The following is a 15,619-nucleotide window of genomic DNA, read 5'->3' on the forward strand; positions in this document are numbered from 1 at the left end:
TAAACCACTTGAAGGACCTTAACAAATAACACGTCACTTCACTGGCCCTTAAAAATGTTTTCCAAGCAGCTATAACAATGGAAACATTGGACAGTCTTATTGTTAGGAGTTCAACAGCAACAGTACCAGTAGGGAAAAAAAGAACACCTCAACAGCACACTGTAGCTACAGAGAAGTCATTAACACCCAGGCTATACAGATTTCATAAATTACAGATTAGCACTAGGTGCTTCAGGTGCCATTTTCAGAAGTAACTCGTGTTGACATCTTAGCTGTACTGCTCTACCTAATTATATTAGTTTACTTAATAGAAGATGCTGATTTTTTTGTAAATCTTACACAGTTTACAACCTTAGGTCATCACAGCTGGAGAAAGCTACTACCAGTGCCACATCTTTGTTAGATAAGGACATCGCCATCAATAAGAACAGAAAGAAAGGAAAACCACTGTCAAACAGGGCAGTTTTTTAGACTTGACTAATAGCAACATGATGTCCAGTCTTTATTACTTATGTAAGTTATGCAAGAGGTATCACTCAGTAACAAAAAAAGAACAGATGATTCAATTCAAGCATGAATTTTAAAAGTATAAACTCAAAATCCACTTTATATTGATGTTCAAATTAATATATTTGCCTGAGATTTCATGTAACTAATGGATTATACAAAAACAGTTCATAAACATTTGCTCAAGGAATTTCTTCATGACTAGTCACTAACTAAAGCCAACAACCAAGCACCTCATCCCAAGCCAAACCAAAGATATCTCTCACAGTGAGAAAGTGCCTTCCCTCTGAAGAGGGAGTCTGTCTGTTCTGTAATTTTGCCTATCAAACAGAACATGTCATATATATTTGAAAGGTAGGTATGAGGATCTGTAGACAAAAGTACTGCTTAAGTAAACAGTAATGCCGCCAAGTAATACATAATACAGTTTTACATATACTCTACTGTTGGCACATTCACAGTACTATAAATAACAAACAAATCCCAAACTTAAATAACTTACTTTTGAATGATCTTGAAACAATCAGAAAAATTAAATACTAAAGTCCTAATAATTAAGAGGTATGCCTGATTCCTTTGGAAGGCTATGATCATTCTGACCGTGTCCTTCCCCTTACTCCAATTCCTAGTCGTGTATTACAGATTTTGTCTTGTACACGTGCAATATCATTTGGTGATGTTGCTACTAAAATGCCTGGGACTAACCTTAGTCTCTGTTTATAATAGTCTTCATCTCCATCATCTCTCCATCTCTTTACTTTGCGCTTCCCTACTGTATGCTCTTCCTCCTCAGAGCTTGGAAAGTAATCAGTATCGTTTCCAGCATCTTTAGAATCCCGCTTCACCAAGTATTTTCCCTTTCCTGACAAATTCCTGAGTTCATAATCAGAATCATTTTCAGCATGTGAAGATGCCTGTTCTTCCTCCTCTTCAACTGCTTCTGGTTCAAGATGTTCTTCATCAGGTACATAGTCAGATTCTCCACTATCATCTTTCTGTCCAGGCTTCAGCTTTGTAGTCTCAAGATTTTTTTTTTCTTTTGGAATACCTGCTTTTGAATGAACCTGAAGGGCATGCTTCTGAAGTTTCTTCAAGTGTTTTTTTAAACGTTTATCAGTTTTCGACAGAGCTTTACCTCTTTTTTCCTTTGTAGCAGATGTGGGAGCTACGCACTGAACATTTTTGGCTTGTGCTTTCTTCTTTGCTCTTTTGTGAAGAGCTAACTTCTTTCTCTCAGATGACAGCTTAGCTTGGTCTGCTAAATACTTTTCAAAATCAGATGCTTCATTTAGCATTAATCGCCGTGTCTTCCTCTCTGGCTTCTGAGGTATTTTAGTTCCAAATGGGGTCATCTGGCCTGTACGAATAAGCTCTTCCCATTCTGTTTCCTGAACGGGCATAAGCATACTGCCAAGAGACGATGGACCAGGTTCTGTAACAAAAAACAGAATAACCACAATGCCTTCCACACTTTCTGAATAACTCTGACACAGGAACAAAACTGTGTGTATAAAAACCAAATGGATTTAAAGCTTAAAAACAACTCCAAACTAACATTACGCAATATGAAAAGGTAAAAAAAAAAAAAAAAAAAAAAAGGCAGAAACCAATAAAAGAGGTCAAAGCAGGCTTGTCTTTTTAAAATTCAAATTACTTCTAAAATTTCACATAAGAAACATTAAACATGCCCTCAGAATGCTAATACTTCTGGAATAACACATGGCAGCAGCAAGAACTATCATAAAAGAATAACCCTTAACGCCACATGAACTCTAATGTGCTCCCTACACTTTCAGCTCAACATCTCACCATATTCACTCCAACAAAACACAGAATTCAGATAAGCATTCTCAACGGCCACTTCTATTTCTATTACTGATTGTTCAGATTTTCTTATAAGCTTGAAATCTGAAGTGTCCATTATGTATACCAAGAGAGAGACAAAAGACTGTCTTCCCATAAGCTAAAAAAAAAACCAAACAAAACCTTCCAGTGTTACAATACCATTAGGATTATGATTTTAAAAGTCAGATTGACCACACAGCATACTTCCCTTGATAAGCACTACAGTTAAACTGCATACAGTTACTGTACTTATTGTATCTGTGTTAACTGTGTTAATTGTCATCTGAAAGCAAAGAGGGGGGAAATTTCTTGAATTCAAGAAGCTGAAGGGAAATGCCAATCTATAGGCATGACGGGGCAGGGAAAAGGAATCAGTGCACAGGACAACATTGTATGAGTCCAACCCCGCCATTCCGGATACCACAGATGGTGATGGTGAGTGAAATACGGTTAAGCCGGAGCTACAAAATCCAACCTCAGTTTGTAGAGGGCAGTGAGAAAGAAAACAGAGAAACATTTGCATAAGAAACACAGAGAACAAACATACTGCTCTGGAAGCTGGTTTTTTTTCTTTCTTTTTTTTTTTTGTTTGTTTGTTTTAACGTTGTACAGCCTGATAGACAAAAAGTACTCCCCTCTTACATTTCTAACTATAATTCTCAACAATAAGAAAAAAACAATTTTGTTAATGTTGATTGATAGCATCCAGCATATAAAATGTAATTCAATCACGATGTTAGTCATCATTATCAAATTAGCCATGAAAAAAATGTTAAGATTTCCAATTTATTAAGCCCAATACTCTAATGTGCATCAGTCATCCCTACAGAGCTGAACAAAGATTAACATCCATTTCTTAAAACTTCCCACATGAATATGCCAAGATTTGCAATTCTGCAGGTGCAGAAAATAAGTGTTCTTAAAACTCTCTTTGAAAACAAACCACTGAAATGTGTTTCCTTATTGGCAAATATCTTGCTAATTACCTTCAACCAACAAAAAGCAGTAAGTCAAAGTAGAGCAGAAGTTTCAGCCTTCTCCCATACATACCTTCATCATCCTCAAATTCAATTTCATTTACTTTATCAAGAATCTCAGTTCCACCAAGAACTGCTTGGAGACGTTTCTGCTTTGCTCTGATCTTCTTTAGCTGTTGCTCCTTTAATGACATTTAGGTACATCATTAAAACATCAAGCTGATTCAGAATCCTGCTACCCTTTTAAACAATACTTAAGCTATAACACTTGCAGTATTTTCTACCAGAAAGTCATACTCAAATGCTCAAAGTATCTCATTTAATAACAATAAAAAAGTGTCACAAAGTGTCTGTAGCTTAATAACTCACAGAATATGTATAATTTTAAGTGTACAATCATCTTAAAATACACAGTAAGACATTACTATTTATTCACACATTTCACATGCTCATTAGGCATTTTCATGTCCATCTTTCAAGGTCATCTTATAACTATGCTGATACAAACAAAAGCAGCCCTTGGACTAGTGAGATAAGCGGAGAATATTAAAAAAATGTCCATGATTTGTAAGAGTGAATTACTGGCAAATAGCCTAATAAAACCAATTATAATATTCATTAGGATTTATTTATCACGCAGAAGTTTTGGAATGTTTGCTTATAAAGGAACAAAAAAAAGTCCAAATCAGTCAGAAATCTTAATATATGTTCGTATGTAAGTAATTCAGGAATGGTTGCAGCAACTTCAACAGCAAATACCACAAAGTAAAATGCTTTTGAAAAGTAAGTGAAAAAATTCAACACTACAGACATTATAACAAGTGTAGTTCGTTACTGCACTGAAAATGATTTCACATCTAGCTCTTCTGCTACACCTTTTATCTGACTGTAACGTCCTCAACTGTGTATTTACCAGTAATGTTGCAATTCCCTTGGTGTTGGAATTTCTTGTTTCATAAACAAATATAGCAAACTGTAAAATGAACACATAGGCAATGCAACTTTCCTCGTGTGGATCTTTACTTTTTCAAAGTATTTTCCCACCTACAGAGGCACATAATTTAGAAAAAAATAAAAATGAAGTTTGTGATGCAATCAGCTTTTTTTGTGTGTGTGCGTGAAGGAAGGTGCTCTTGCCTGCCCAACTCTTTATGTAGCACCTTTTGCATTGCAAAGCATAGTGTATTCATGTGATACCAGGAAAACATAGCATACAATTCCTTGATGACACTTTAGAGGTAAGTATGATAATCATACATCTTCTCACTACTTCCAGCTACTTACTCCTAATAGTAAGTTGCTAGACCAGGGCCACTATTCAGTACTGCTTGCTCCTGCTCCCTCTCAGTTGGCCAAATTGTGAATACAACATTATCCCAGTTGCTGAAATGATCAAGAGAATAACTAAAATGAAACAACTGAATGGGGTCAGTGGCAAAAAGCCCGAGACTGGAAAGAAGTGTGGACAGGAAGTTTTTGAGCTGAGCAATCATTAGAGAAACTATTAGGCGCATTTCCATGAGACAGTGAGATCTAGGAACGTAGTTTCCTAACCAGAAGTTTTGCTTTGCTCCCCTCTCCTTTCCATTCGCAGATGTACAGGTCTATTGCTTATATTACACTGATGCCTGCTAGATTGCTCTACAGCTCCTTTAATTAACTACTATAGCAGGAAAAAGCTGGAGCAGCTTCTGCCATTTCAGCAAGTTACAACAGCTCACAAAAGGCAATGATGCATGTTACTACAAGAAAGATACAGTGAAAGAGGATCAGGAAAAGGAATAAGGGAAATGAAGGCCACGAGAGCTGAGATTTAGACCAACTCTCAAATCATGCTCTAACAATGCTTTGATATTTCTTGAAATACTACCAGTAAGGATTTAGTTAACTTCATGCAAATCAGTCTTCCAAGCAAGTTTTACTGCTTTGTCTGAAATTTAAGAGTCAACACCCTTCACCCCCAAATAAACATGCAAACAAAAAGCCAACATCAGCTCCCCCCCTCTCACATCTTTAGTTATTTACTTTTTTGGTAGAAAATTAAACCATTTTAAAAGGGAAAGAACAGTAATTTTAGATTGACTCTGATCTATACAACTAAGCAGGAATTATGTCACATAATCCAGACCTTAAGCCAAAGCACAAGCTAAGTACTGTCAGCAGAAAATTAAAGTAATCTAATCACCTTGTTGTATTTTTGCCGTTTTACAGAATCTAGTTTTCTGTTGATATCTTTGTTGTTGGTAGCCTGAGGTGAAAGTTGCTCAATAATTTTATCTATTTGTTTCAGAGATGTTGTACATGATCTGAAAAACAAGAAGATTGCAATGTACTATTCAGTTCCAGTAAAGAAAATTAGAACATTCTCAATTCAGACAATTTAGAAATTCCAGAATGTTTAAGGTAAAACTTAAAAAGGACTACAGTTAAATAAGCACTTTATGGCTAAACACCATTAGAAACATTGAAGACTTTACAAATGCAAACAGTAATAAATATTTGGTAAACAAAGTTCTACTAATACTAAAACTTCAAAGGAAATGACACTAAACAAACCACTGTTATTTAGTACTCAGAAGCCACAAGCCTGATGATCACAATAATGGAATGAAGTGGCTGATTCTGCTATTAAGGATAAACAGAATACAATAAAAACAAAACAAACAAAACAAAACAGACTACAGTGACAAGCGTCGGGGATGGAAGCAGCACAGAACTAGCTAAGGTCAAGCACTGCAACAGTTCTTATCAGTTCAATAACTGATATGTCTTTAATGGGAAGACTTTCTATTAAACAGATCTTGGGGCTCAGGATTTGGATCTGGAGCTTGCTCTTTTCACTTTGTGCACTGTTTCTGACATCATGAACGTGGCATTTAGGGACACAGATTTGTGATGGGTCTTTATAGGTCAGATAGATGGCTGAACTTGATGATCTTGCAGGTATCTTCCAATCTATGACTCTATGATACAATACAATAATCTAAATGAGAAACTCCTTGTTTTCATTTTGTAAAACTGTTCACTGTTTGATGTCATTATATAAGGATGCCTATTTAGATTATAAGATATAAATATAGTTCCAGGAAATCAAACTATCTGAAAGAATTAACAGCATATGTACACTAAAATTTCCTTACTTATGTACTACCATTTTCATCATTTCCACATAAAATAGCAAATTCATAGCATGCTGTCCAACATAACCTGATATCCTTTGGTTTCACTATTGCATTTGTTTGTAAGAAGGAGGCACTGTCCCACTGTCAAAAGCAAATTATCTGTTTCTTGATTTAAATAGCAGAATATTTCATAAGGATTTACAAATTAGCATCTTAAAGCTTTACGAAAACATCCCAGAAAACTCTTCTCACCTACAAAGCAACTACTGTTCCCCTTATATGCAAAGAAGATCACTACATTGTTTATTTAATTCTTAGGGAAGAAATTGTTGGATCACTTAGAACTCTTCATTTCTGGTCTGGACTCTACCACTGCTCCCTTAGATGTGATCTGCCAGCTATCAATGCTATCTTCACACATTCAGTTCTTCACTCCCCTTTAAATTTTTTGAACCATCCCAACCCCTTTCTCAGTCTTTTTTCTTGCTTTTAACTACAGCATCCTCTTGTGGGTCTCTGATCTATCGCTCCTTGCTTCCTTGGTCCTGGGGTCTCTTATATGCTGCAACTGTCTTCTTCCAAAATGCTTTATTTAACAGGACTGACAGAAGTAACTTCAAACATTTTTTTCTTCTACTCTTCCTACTTAATCTTGTACAGATGTTATCCCATCATGCAGCTTCTGCTATGAACTCCACACAAACTTCTCAAAAACATTTCTCACCTAGGTTTACCTCCAGTTATGCATTCAGTGTTACAGAACCAATCAACTATCACACTCTACTCACATTTTCACTTTTGCTGGTCCCTCAATTCAACAAGTCATATGCATCTCTGCTTATTTTCTCAAAGTCAACTTTCAGACTTAGACAGACCCTCTTACACAGTTTCTGCAGATCTACACAAACCATTTGTATCCCGTCACATAAATCTAATTTTAAAACTGTAAGCAGGAAGTGAAAACACAGGGGGAAGAAAAAACATTGGGATACTTTTTACAGAAAATATCAATCAACTGATAGGGCTGTGCATCACTCTTTCAATATCTGGATAAATCTACTTGCAGTGGTTATGCTCATCTTCTCAATGACCATCTAACCATTACTTCCTTCTGCTACATAGCATCTGAAATTAAGCTCCAGTTTTACACACATAGTTTTACATCCCCACACCCAAACTGGAAAATGAATGCATATGCTTAGTTCTATGCACTTCATAAGAGTTCACACAGACAATGGAGGTATACGGTATTCTGAAACACTAGAAAACAACATTAATGCAGCTCAATGAAAGAGATGCACAGGTAAATAGCCCTATCACACAATAATTCCATCACACAATAATTCTACAATTAGATTTGAAACAGGAAGTTCTAAGATCAAAACTCAATGACATGTGGCCCCTATCCCCCAGGGTCTTCTATATCAATATATCACATTAAGTATTTGATTATTCAAAATTATTCTTGAGGACTTTATACAAACCAGAACAAAGGCTGTTCTGGTTGTAGTACCCTGACAACATGGAGTCACCCAAGTTACAGAAAATAACTGTAACAAGCTAGTGAAACAAGCTAGAAATAGGTAACCACATGAAACATGCAGGCATGAAGAAGTGATACTTTTGTAGTACCTCTGAATAACTAAGTATAATGCAGTTATCCACGGCCCAGGAAACAGACAAGCATTGCAGTAAGGTGGGCAACAAAGTAGAAAAAGGAGATGCGCTCTGTATCTTACGTCTCCACTGCCTTGATGCATGACTGAACAGGTCAAATAAGAGCAATGCTTCATTGTTCTGATAGTGAAATGCTATAATCTTTCAGCTTTTAAAAACATGAGACACTGAGCATAATCTGATTGCCAGTAACAGAAAACAACATCAAGGACAAAAAACTTACCTTAAGTCATCCAACACTGACTGATATTCTTTTTCAGCATCAGCTATTTTTGTTGCTCTGTTAGCTTCATTAATTGCATTATCTACTTGCTGGATAACTCCTTGCTCCAATACCTCCTGGTCATACACATCAACTCCTAAACCTTTGAGCTCAGCAGCCTGTGCACTATGTGAAACGGACTGAATCTGCTGCCGGTTGATATGCAAAAGGGGTTGTCCTCTTCTGGGGACCTCCACAGGAACTGCCACAGAAGTGGATGGCTTGCTATCAGAGTTGTGAACTCCAAAATGATTAACCAGGTCACTGTTGCAAATGCCATTTTCTTGTTCAGTTCCTTTTTGTTCAGCATTATGGGGGCAAATACTGCTTAGAGTAGTAATAGGGTCTTGTTCTTGAATGCTGTCTGGTAGGTGGCTGTTTTCTGTTGGCATCCTCTGTTCAAAAGCAACAAGAAATGGTAAGAACCACATCACCATAACAATATTCACACACAAAGTTCCTCATGGAGATGGTGCCCAAACAGAAGCAAAACAAGCATGTATCTTCATGAGAAATTGTTATTTCAAAACACATGGTAGTTTACCCTTCTGTGAGCCACCCTCAACCCAAAAGATTCTCTCTCCACACTAATTTCTAAAATCAAAAGGAAGCGTGGCAAAAACATCTTAATGTCTACCATATGATACACTCCTAGAAAATGCAGGTATCAAGAAAAAAAAGTCTGTAACTACTACTTCCCTCACCAGAGCGAACTGAGCCTTGCATAAAAGGTCATGCTCCAGAGGACAAAATAACAAAATCACACATGACATAAAATACCCTAAACCAAAAGTACAAGCATTCAAAACAGGATAAGAATCAAGCATAAAAAGCAAAACATTAGTATTTACTGAGTATTTTAAACAGCCTAACATAAGTTTTCTGTGGAACAGTATAGAAAAAAAAACAGTCAAACTGAATGTAGACAAAAAGATGTGTCAAACCTAATTAGGAAATTGGTTTTGTTTCCGTATTTGTTGTTGGTAAGAGTACAGCTAGAAAAGCACACCCACTTGACATACAACCTTTTACCTTTTCATAAGATAACAAAATACGAGGGAGAAGTCAAAGGCCAGCTACTGGAGAAAAATCACAATACAAGGCTTCTCACTGGCCAAGAAAAAACAGATCAGGTGTTTGAGAACCAGACCTGGAAACTCACCAGCAAAAGTACTGTTATGAACCAGTGTAGGCTTCAGTTTGACAGTTCAGCTTTGAAGCAGGACACCGTTCCCTATGAACTAATAGGCTTTAACACGGGAACGACTTACCACGGCAACCTCAGCGCTGGTTATTGTTCAGAGCCTTTAGAATGAGTGCCTTTGGGAAGCACGTGGTTTTGTCCAACTTCAGGGAGGCACAAGCTTTGTGAATGAAGACGTTGACGAGGCAGAGGGGCTCAGCATCCCCTCGCAGCACGGCAGCCCGCAGGGCTGGGTTCCCGCTCACCCTCTTCTTCCATCAGCCCCGAAGCACACAGCAGACCAGGCCCTGCGCACAGACACCACACACCGTTACCACCCCGCGCTCCCTCGGCACGCACAGCCCGCCCCGACTTCCAGCTGCACGACTTCACCACCTCCCCGCGAACAGCCCCAGGCCGGTGTGGCTGCGACAGGACCGCGGCAGACGGCCGTCCCTCACGGCTGGCGACGAACCCTTGACGAGCTGGGAACGCGAGAAGCTCCGAGCGCTCGACTCCCCACCGCCTCTGACCGAGGAGTCCCACTGACACTGCAACGCACAGCACGCACCTCACCCGCCGCCATCACATCCGCCGCTGCTTTGCGGCGTCACTTCCGCCTCCGGCACTGCCGCGACAGTGCATGCGCGGCGCTGTATTGCGGGTGTGTGTCTGTGTCGTGCTTTCCCGTTTGCCCGTCTGTCCGTGTTTGCTTGCTAGTGACAAAAGCAAAATTAAACTTTCACCAGAACCCCTTAATCCTCTTCCTTCTCTCTCCCCATGAGGGTTCTGGACCCTCCTCCTCTTTGAGCTGCAGAACTGCTGCTAGGCTGTTGTTACTGACAGCCTTTGTCTAACTGTGATAGGGCAAGCATGCAGTACGTTTGGAATTCCTGTGCTGAACGAGTACTGAGCAGCTAGATTTGAACTCGTGGTTCCAGGGGGCGATTTGTGATTCAGTTAAACCACAGAACTGTGTTCTTCAGCTGCCTTTTAGTTGCCCTGCTGCAAATATTCCTGTTGTCATCTTTTCTTGAATGACTGTCTTGGAACAGTACAGATTAAAAACAACAACAAACTATATATATATATAGTGGATTTTTGAGGGACGGGGTGAGTGTGCGAAAGTGACGGAGTCATAATGCCATATCCTTCCCACACCTAACTTGAATAAACTGCTACAGGCCAAAGGGAGAAAGAGAGTTTGTCCAGTGATGATGATACATTTATAGCTGGATCCAAAGGAATCCTTATTCTTACAGGTTAGAATAATAGAATCACTAAGGTTTGAAAAGACCTCTAAGATCATCATGTCCAACCATCAACCCATCCGCACCATGCCCACTAACCGTGTCCATCAGTGCCACATCTCGACATTTCTTGAACACCTCCAGGGACAATGACTCCACCACCTTCCTGCACAGCCTGTGCCAATTCCTGACCACTCCTGAGAATTTTTTTTTTCCTAATATCCAACCAGAACCAACCACTGACTGAAGATATTCTTTCCCCATCCTTCTATGCTTTATTCCTTCCTGTTCCCTATCTCTGGAGGTCTCAAGGAAACACAGAACTGGTCATCTAATGTTCTGTAATGTCAAGATCTGAAAGGTCAACAGCAACAAACTGGTCAGTTGAAATGCTCTTGTTTGTTTCCTTAGCTCCTATACTACTACTACAAATGTCCTTTATTTCCTATGTAAAGACTAGAATGAGGAGGTTTATTTTTAACCTTTGTTGCTATGTTCTAAATGCAAAGAATGATGCTTTGTAATTGCTGAAATGATTGAATATGTGGAGTGTGTGAAGTCTTCCAGCAGAATGAGAAAAGCAGCAACTGGGGGACATTTAAGGACAGAGCAACATCAAGCTGTTGTCAAAACTAAACTGCTGCATGGAGGGGTAGGCTCAATTTTACAGAAACTGATTAATGATGAGGAAATATAAGTTGTCCTACAAGAAGAAATAAAAGAGCTTTGTATTATTTGCAAATAAATGAAAACCTTCTTTCCCAAGCTTGAGAGGAAAATGAGTGAAGATTTTGTTATGTATTTACAGTTTTTTAATGTGCTCATACTAGGTCCAGAAGTAAGAGGCTATGATCGAACACACAATACTATTGGTTTGAGGCAGGTGCTTGCAGAACAAAACATTTCTGCTGGTGTCCTGACTGTGTCTCCAAACATCCCTGGTAGAGCTTGCTCATAAAGATTCTTATTATTCTCTGTGTGTGAGGGGATGTATGGTATTGAAGATGGTCTTTGTGGCAGCGCTCTGAAACCATAACTTAAAAATGTGGCAGGCTTTTCAGGCAGAGACTGATCAATGTTGTCTATCTGTGAAATGCCACGTACACTGGGAGTGACATTTAAATATTAAGTATGTTGGACAACAAATCTGTTGCAAACTCTTGATCTCCCAGGTGGTGTGGATGTAGGCTATTTGACTGAAGACTGATGGAACCAAATCTTCCAGCAGCTGAAAATCAGTGTCGCTCCATTAAAGTCATAATGGGGATGTATTCCATTGGTCATTAAAACTATTCTGTGGTGGTCCATCCTCGATGCACTTACAGCAGTATGCCTTTCTTTTTCTCTTTTACCTTAAGTCATAGTTCTGCCTAAACGGGTGAGATCTATGGTTTTAATCTCTTTCCAACCTGAGCTGTTTCCTGGAACTGTTCGCTAAAAAGTCTGTAAAAATACACAATCCATATTATAAAATAGCTTGTCTTTGAAATGATATTTCCCATGTAGTCATTTTTCACATAGAAAATTAGCCTCTGATGAATCAGAAGTATCCTCGCAGATACATATATGTATGACTTCTGATTCTTTTATACAATCACTAATAGTCTCATGCATCCATGTTTCTCAGTATTATATTCAAGTATTCCATTTAATTTATCTTCATTTTCTTTTTTTTTTTTCCTTCTTTTTTTCTTTTTTTGCAACATGTAGATGACTGCTAGCTCCAGTGCAGCTATTCTGCCAAATCACTGTCAGTGTGGTTTTCTGGGCAGGACATGTTCTGCTTGTTTGGTTAGTTTTTTAAAAAAATGTTAATGTAGTCCTAACCTTCCCCTCTCTAGCGTGCATGCATTAATGATGACACTTAATCCTTGCTGGAGCTGGTTCTGGCAGCTTTTGATATGCAGTAATGATGCTATTTTACATGAATTAGCAAGGCTGGCAGATTAAAACTGTGTGGACTTCTTCCCTTTCTGTCAGCCTTGCAGGAATGCTGGAAAGGATCCTGGCCAAGTGTGTAAAGTAATAGCTCAGAGCTCAGTTGTCTTTTCTGGTGGTCTATGAGGAAATGCAACTAGGCTTCCAAGGAAGCTTGAGTAGAATAACAACTTGGAAAGGAAGCAATTTGTTTATGTGATTCTGAACTGGGTAATGAAAAAACAGGATCTGTAACATACTGTCAGTGATGAGATGGAAAGGGGCAGTGGTTTCATTTTTATTGTAATTTTTTTTTCATTTTCCTATTGTTAAATTTTACCCTGAGAGTCATGGCATAGGAATTTTGTGTGAAACAGAATCACAGAATAGAAGAACAATTTTAGTTGGAGAGAACCTGAAGGACCATCCAGTTCCAACCCCTCTGCCATGAGCAAGGACACCTCCCCCTAGAACAGGCTGCCTAAGGCCCCAACCAGCCCAGCCTTGAACACCTCCAGGAATTGCACATCCACAGCTCCTGTGGGCAGCCTGTGTTAGGGCCTCACCACTCCCATTATGAAGAGTTTCTTCCTTTTATTTAACTTAAACCCAACTTAAACCTAATCTTTTTTATTTTTAAACCATTACTCCTTGTCCTATTGCTACATGCTCTGAAAGAATCTCTCCCAAGCTTTTCCCTTTCAGTACTGTAAGGCTGCTATAAGGTCTCCTTAGAGCCATGCTGAACAACCCCAACCCCCTCAGCCTCTCAACACAGGAAAGGTACTTCAACCCTCTGATCAGACTATGGCCTCTTTTGGATCCACTCCAAAAGCTCCATGTTATTCCCGTGCTGGAGGCCACAGTGGAACACGATACTGCAGGTGGGGTCTCATGAGAGTGGAGCGGAAGAGGGGAATCACCTTCCTTGACCTTCTTGTTCTGTGTCTTTTGTTGTAGTCCAGGATACTGTTGGCTTTCTGGGCTGCAAGTGCACGTTGCCAGCTCATTTTGAGCTTTCCATCCACCAGTACCCCAAGTCCTTCTCCACAGGGCTGCTCTCCATCCCCTCATCACCCAGCCTGTATACATGTCCCAGCAATGTACCCAACGTACCCAGTAATAATCTGCCATGTGTAAGCCTTTGGTTCTTAGCAGGAGACGATTCTCTCAGACCCCTTAATGACCTGGTTGTGCTGTTAAGGGCATGACCTGCTGACACCTGGCCAAATCATCATTCTTGATTTTTTAATTAAGCCTTTCCTTCACAGATTTCAGTATGTATTTTGCCAAACTGAAGATTAAAGAAGGACTTAGTGGCAGGACACATTTATGGATTTTGTTCTCAGGAAATCCTGTGCATGGAGTACAACTGATTGCAAAGGAGCTATCACACAGAAAGGCTTGACTGACCAGCCAAGAAAAGGGTAATTTGAACCACTACATATTCAGAATTATGTGATCCTAGCATTTGAACATCTTTGAGCTGTCATCACACAAATGTGTACATGCATTAAAGTGATCTGAGATGTCTGAGCCTCGGGCATGCAACTGCTACTCTTATTTACGGAACAATCCCAATGGACACAGAGCTTTGCTAAATATTTGAAGACATCCCTTGTCACAAAGTGCTTAGACCTAATATTTTCATTTATTCATAGATTCATAGAGCTTAAGGCCAGACGGGACCATTAGATCACTTTTTCCGACCTCGTGTGTGACACACAGCGAATATTCTCACTCAGTAATTCCTACATGAACCCTGTGTCTTGGAGAGGAGGTAGCACAGATGGCTTAGCAAGACATCACATTTTGATTTAAATATAATGAACAATAGAAAATCCACTACATGACTTGGTAAGGTGTTCTAAAGGGTAATTTTCTTTGCAATGAAAACCACATTTCAAGTAGCCTGAAACATCCTAGCTTAAAAAAACAAACAAACAAACACCCACACGTACTTAAATAAGGGCCTGGCCTTTTAAAAACAGTGGAAGAAAAAACTTGGTATTTTAAAAGAAGCCTAAAATGCATATTTGTAAAGCCTTGACTCTTAATTTCAGGGGAACAAATTTTCCCATACCTCCTCAGACATCTGTATTTTCCAGCTGAAACTTCCCTGAGCAGTTAGTTGTGCTACGGGTGTTCCTAGAAATGCTACCACTGTGACTGGGCTGATTGGCTGGGTATGCTCATCCTGCCCAAGGCTGCTTTTAGAAGATAAAAATCCTGACACAATGCTAGAGGGATTAGTTAGGCAGGTATAGAATATCCTCCTGCCAAAAGGCAGCACTGTTCTCAAAAAGAGAACAAACATATGGCAGTAGCAGATTTTAGTGTATATGGGTTTATCATCTCTAGTTTTCTTTCCTTTCTTGATGAACTATCAGCCGTGGGTCTGAGCCAGCATCCTTGGAGGTTTCTGTACTAGTGGTGAAAATGCTATACAGAGGCACAAGCACGCTTTTAAAACAGAATGCTAACACTGTAGAGTTATGGTGAAAATAGATAAGTGATTTAAGGACTGCATTACTTCTCAGGAGGGCGCAGAATTGCTGGCAGCATCGGCAGAAATGGGAATTCCATCCACAGTAATAAAGCATCCGTATGTCTTTGTACCAGCAAGTTGAGTGGCAAGTATCTATCTCAGAGCCACGCCAGTGTAATAAAGTCAGTATATCAGCTTAAGCCCCTTGAAAATAATTGTGTAGTTGGCAAGCAGCAGTACTTCTTATATTGCAAAGAAATAAAATATTTTTCTTCTCCCTGCTCTCCCTGATATGGTACATTTAATAAATTAAATGCAGAAATCTACTCCTAGTGGATTATTAGGTTGGAAAAGTCAAATGGGAACAAGTTCCAGAAGTCACGGTTTCTCC

General features: G+C 39.2%; 1 protein-coding gene and 1 pseudogene across 5 annotated transcripts in view; one reads left to right on the plus strand and one right to left on the minus strand.

Annotated features, from left to right (window-relative positions):
* The window catches only part of ERCC6 (ERCC excision repair 6, chromatin remodeling factor), a 54,308-nt gene that overhangs the window by 35,734 nt on the left and 2,955 nt on the right, over window positions 1-15,619 (minus strand). For 2 of the 5 annotated variants that reach the window (XM_015288418.4, XM_004942140.5), the window contains exons 1-6: window positions 10,145-10,179; window positions 9,662-9,881; window positions 8,352-8,785; window positions 5,515-5,635; window positions 3,403-3,511; window positions 1,213-1,939 (exon numbers count right to left, since the gene is read on the minus strand). In XM_015288418.4, the coding sequence (XP_015143904.2) occupies window positions 1,213-1,939; window positions 3,403-3,511; window positions 5,515-5,635; window positions 8,352-8,782 (1,388 nt within the window). In that variant the 5' untranslated portion in view covers window positions 8,783-8,785; window positions 9,662-9,881; window positions 10,145-10,179. Of the gene's footprint in view, window positions 1-1,212; window positions 1,940-3,402; window positions 3,512-5,514; window positions 5,636-8,351; window positions 8,786-9,661; window positions 9,882-9,969; window positions 10,180-15,619 lie in introns of those variants that run through there. The other 3 variants (XM_421656.7, XM_004942139.5, XM_040702654.2) reach the window with 3 other exon arrangements.
* On the plus strand, window positions 6,046-6,221 carry LOC121113374 (annotated as a pseudogene).

Source organism: Gallus gallus, chromosome 6 (assembly GCF_016699485.2).
Source record: "Gallus gallus isolate bGalGal1 chromosome 6, bGalGal1.mat.broiler.GRCg7b, whole genome shotgun sequence".
In the NCBI taxonomy this organism is placed as follows: domain Eukaryota; kingdom Metazoa; phylum Chordata; class Aves; order Galliformes; family Phasianidae; genus Gallus; species Gallus gallus.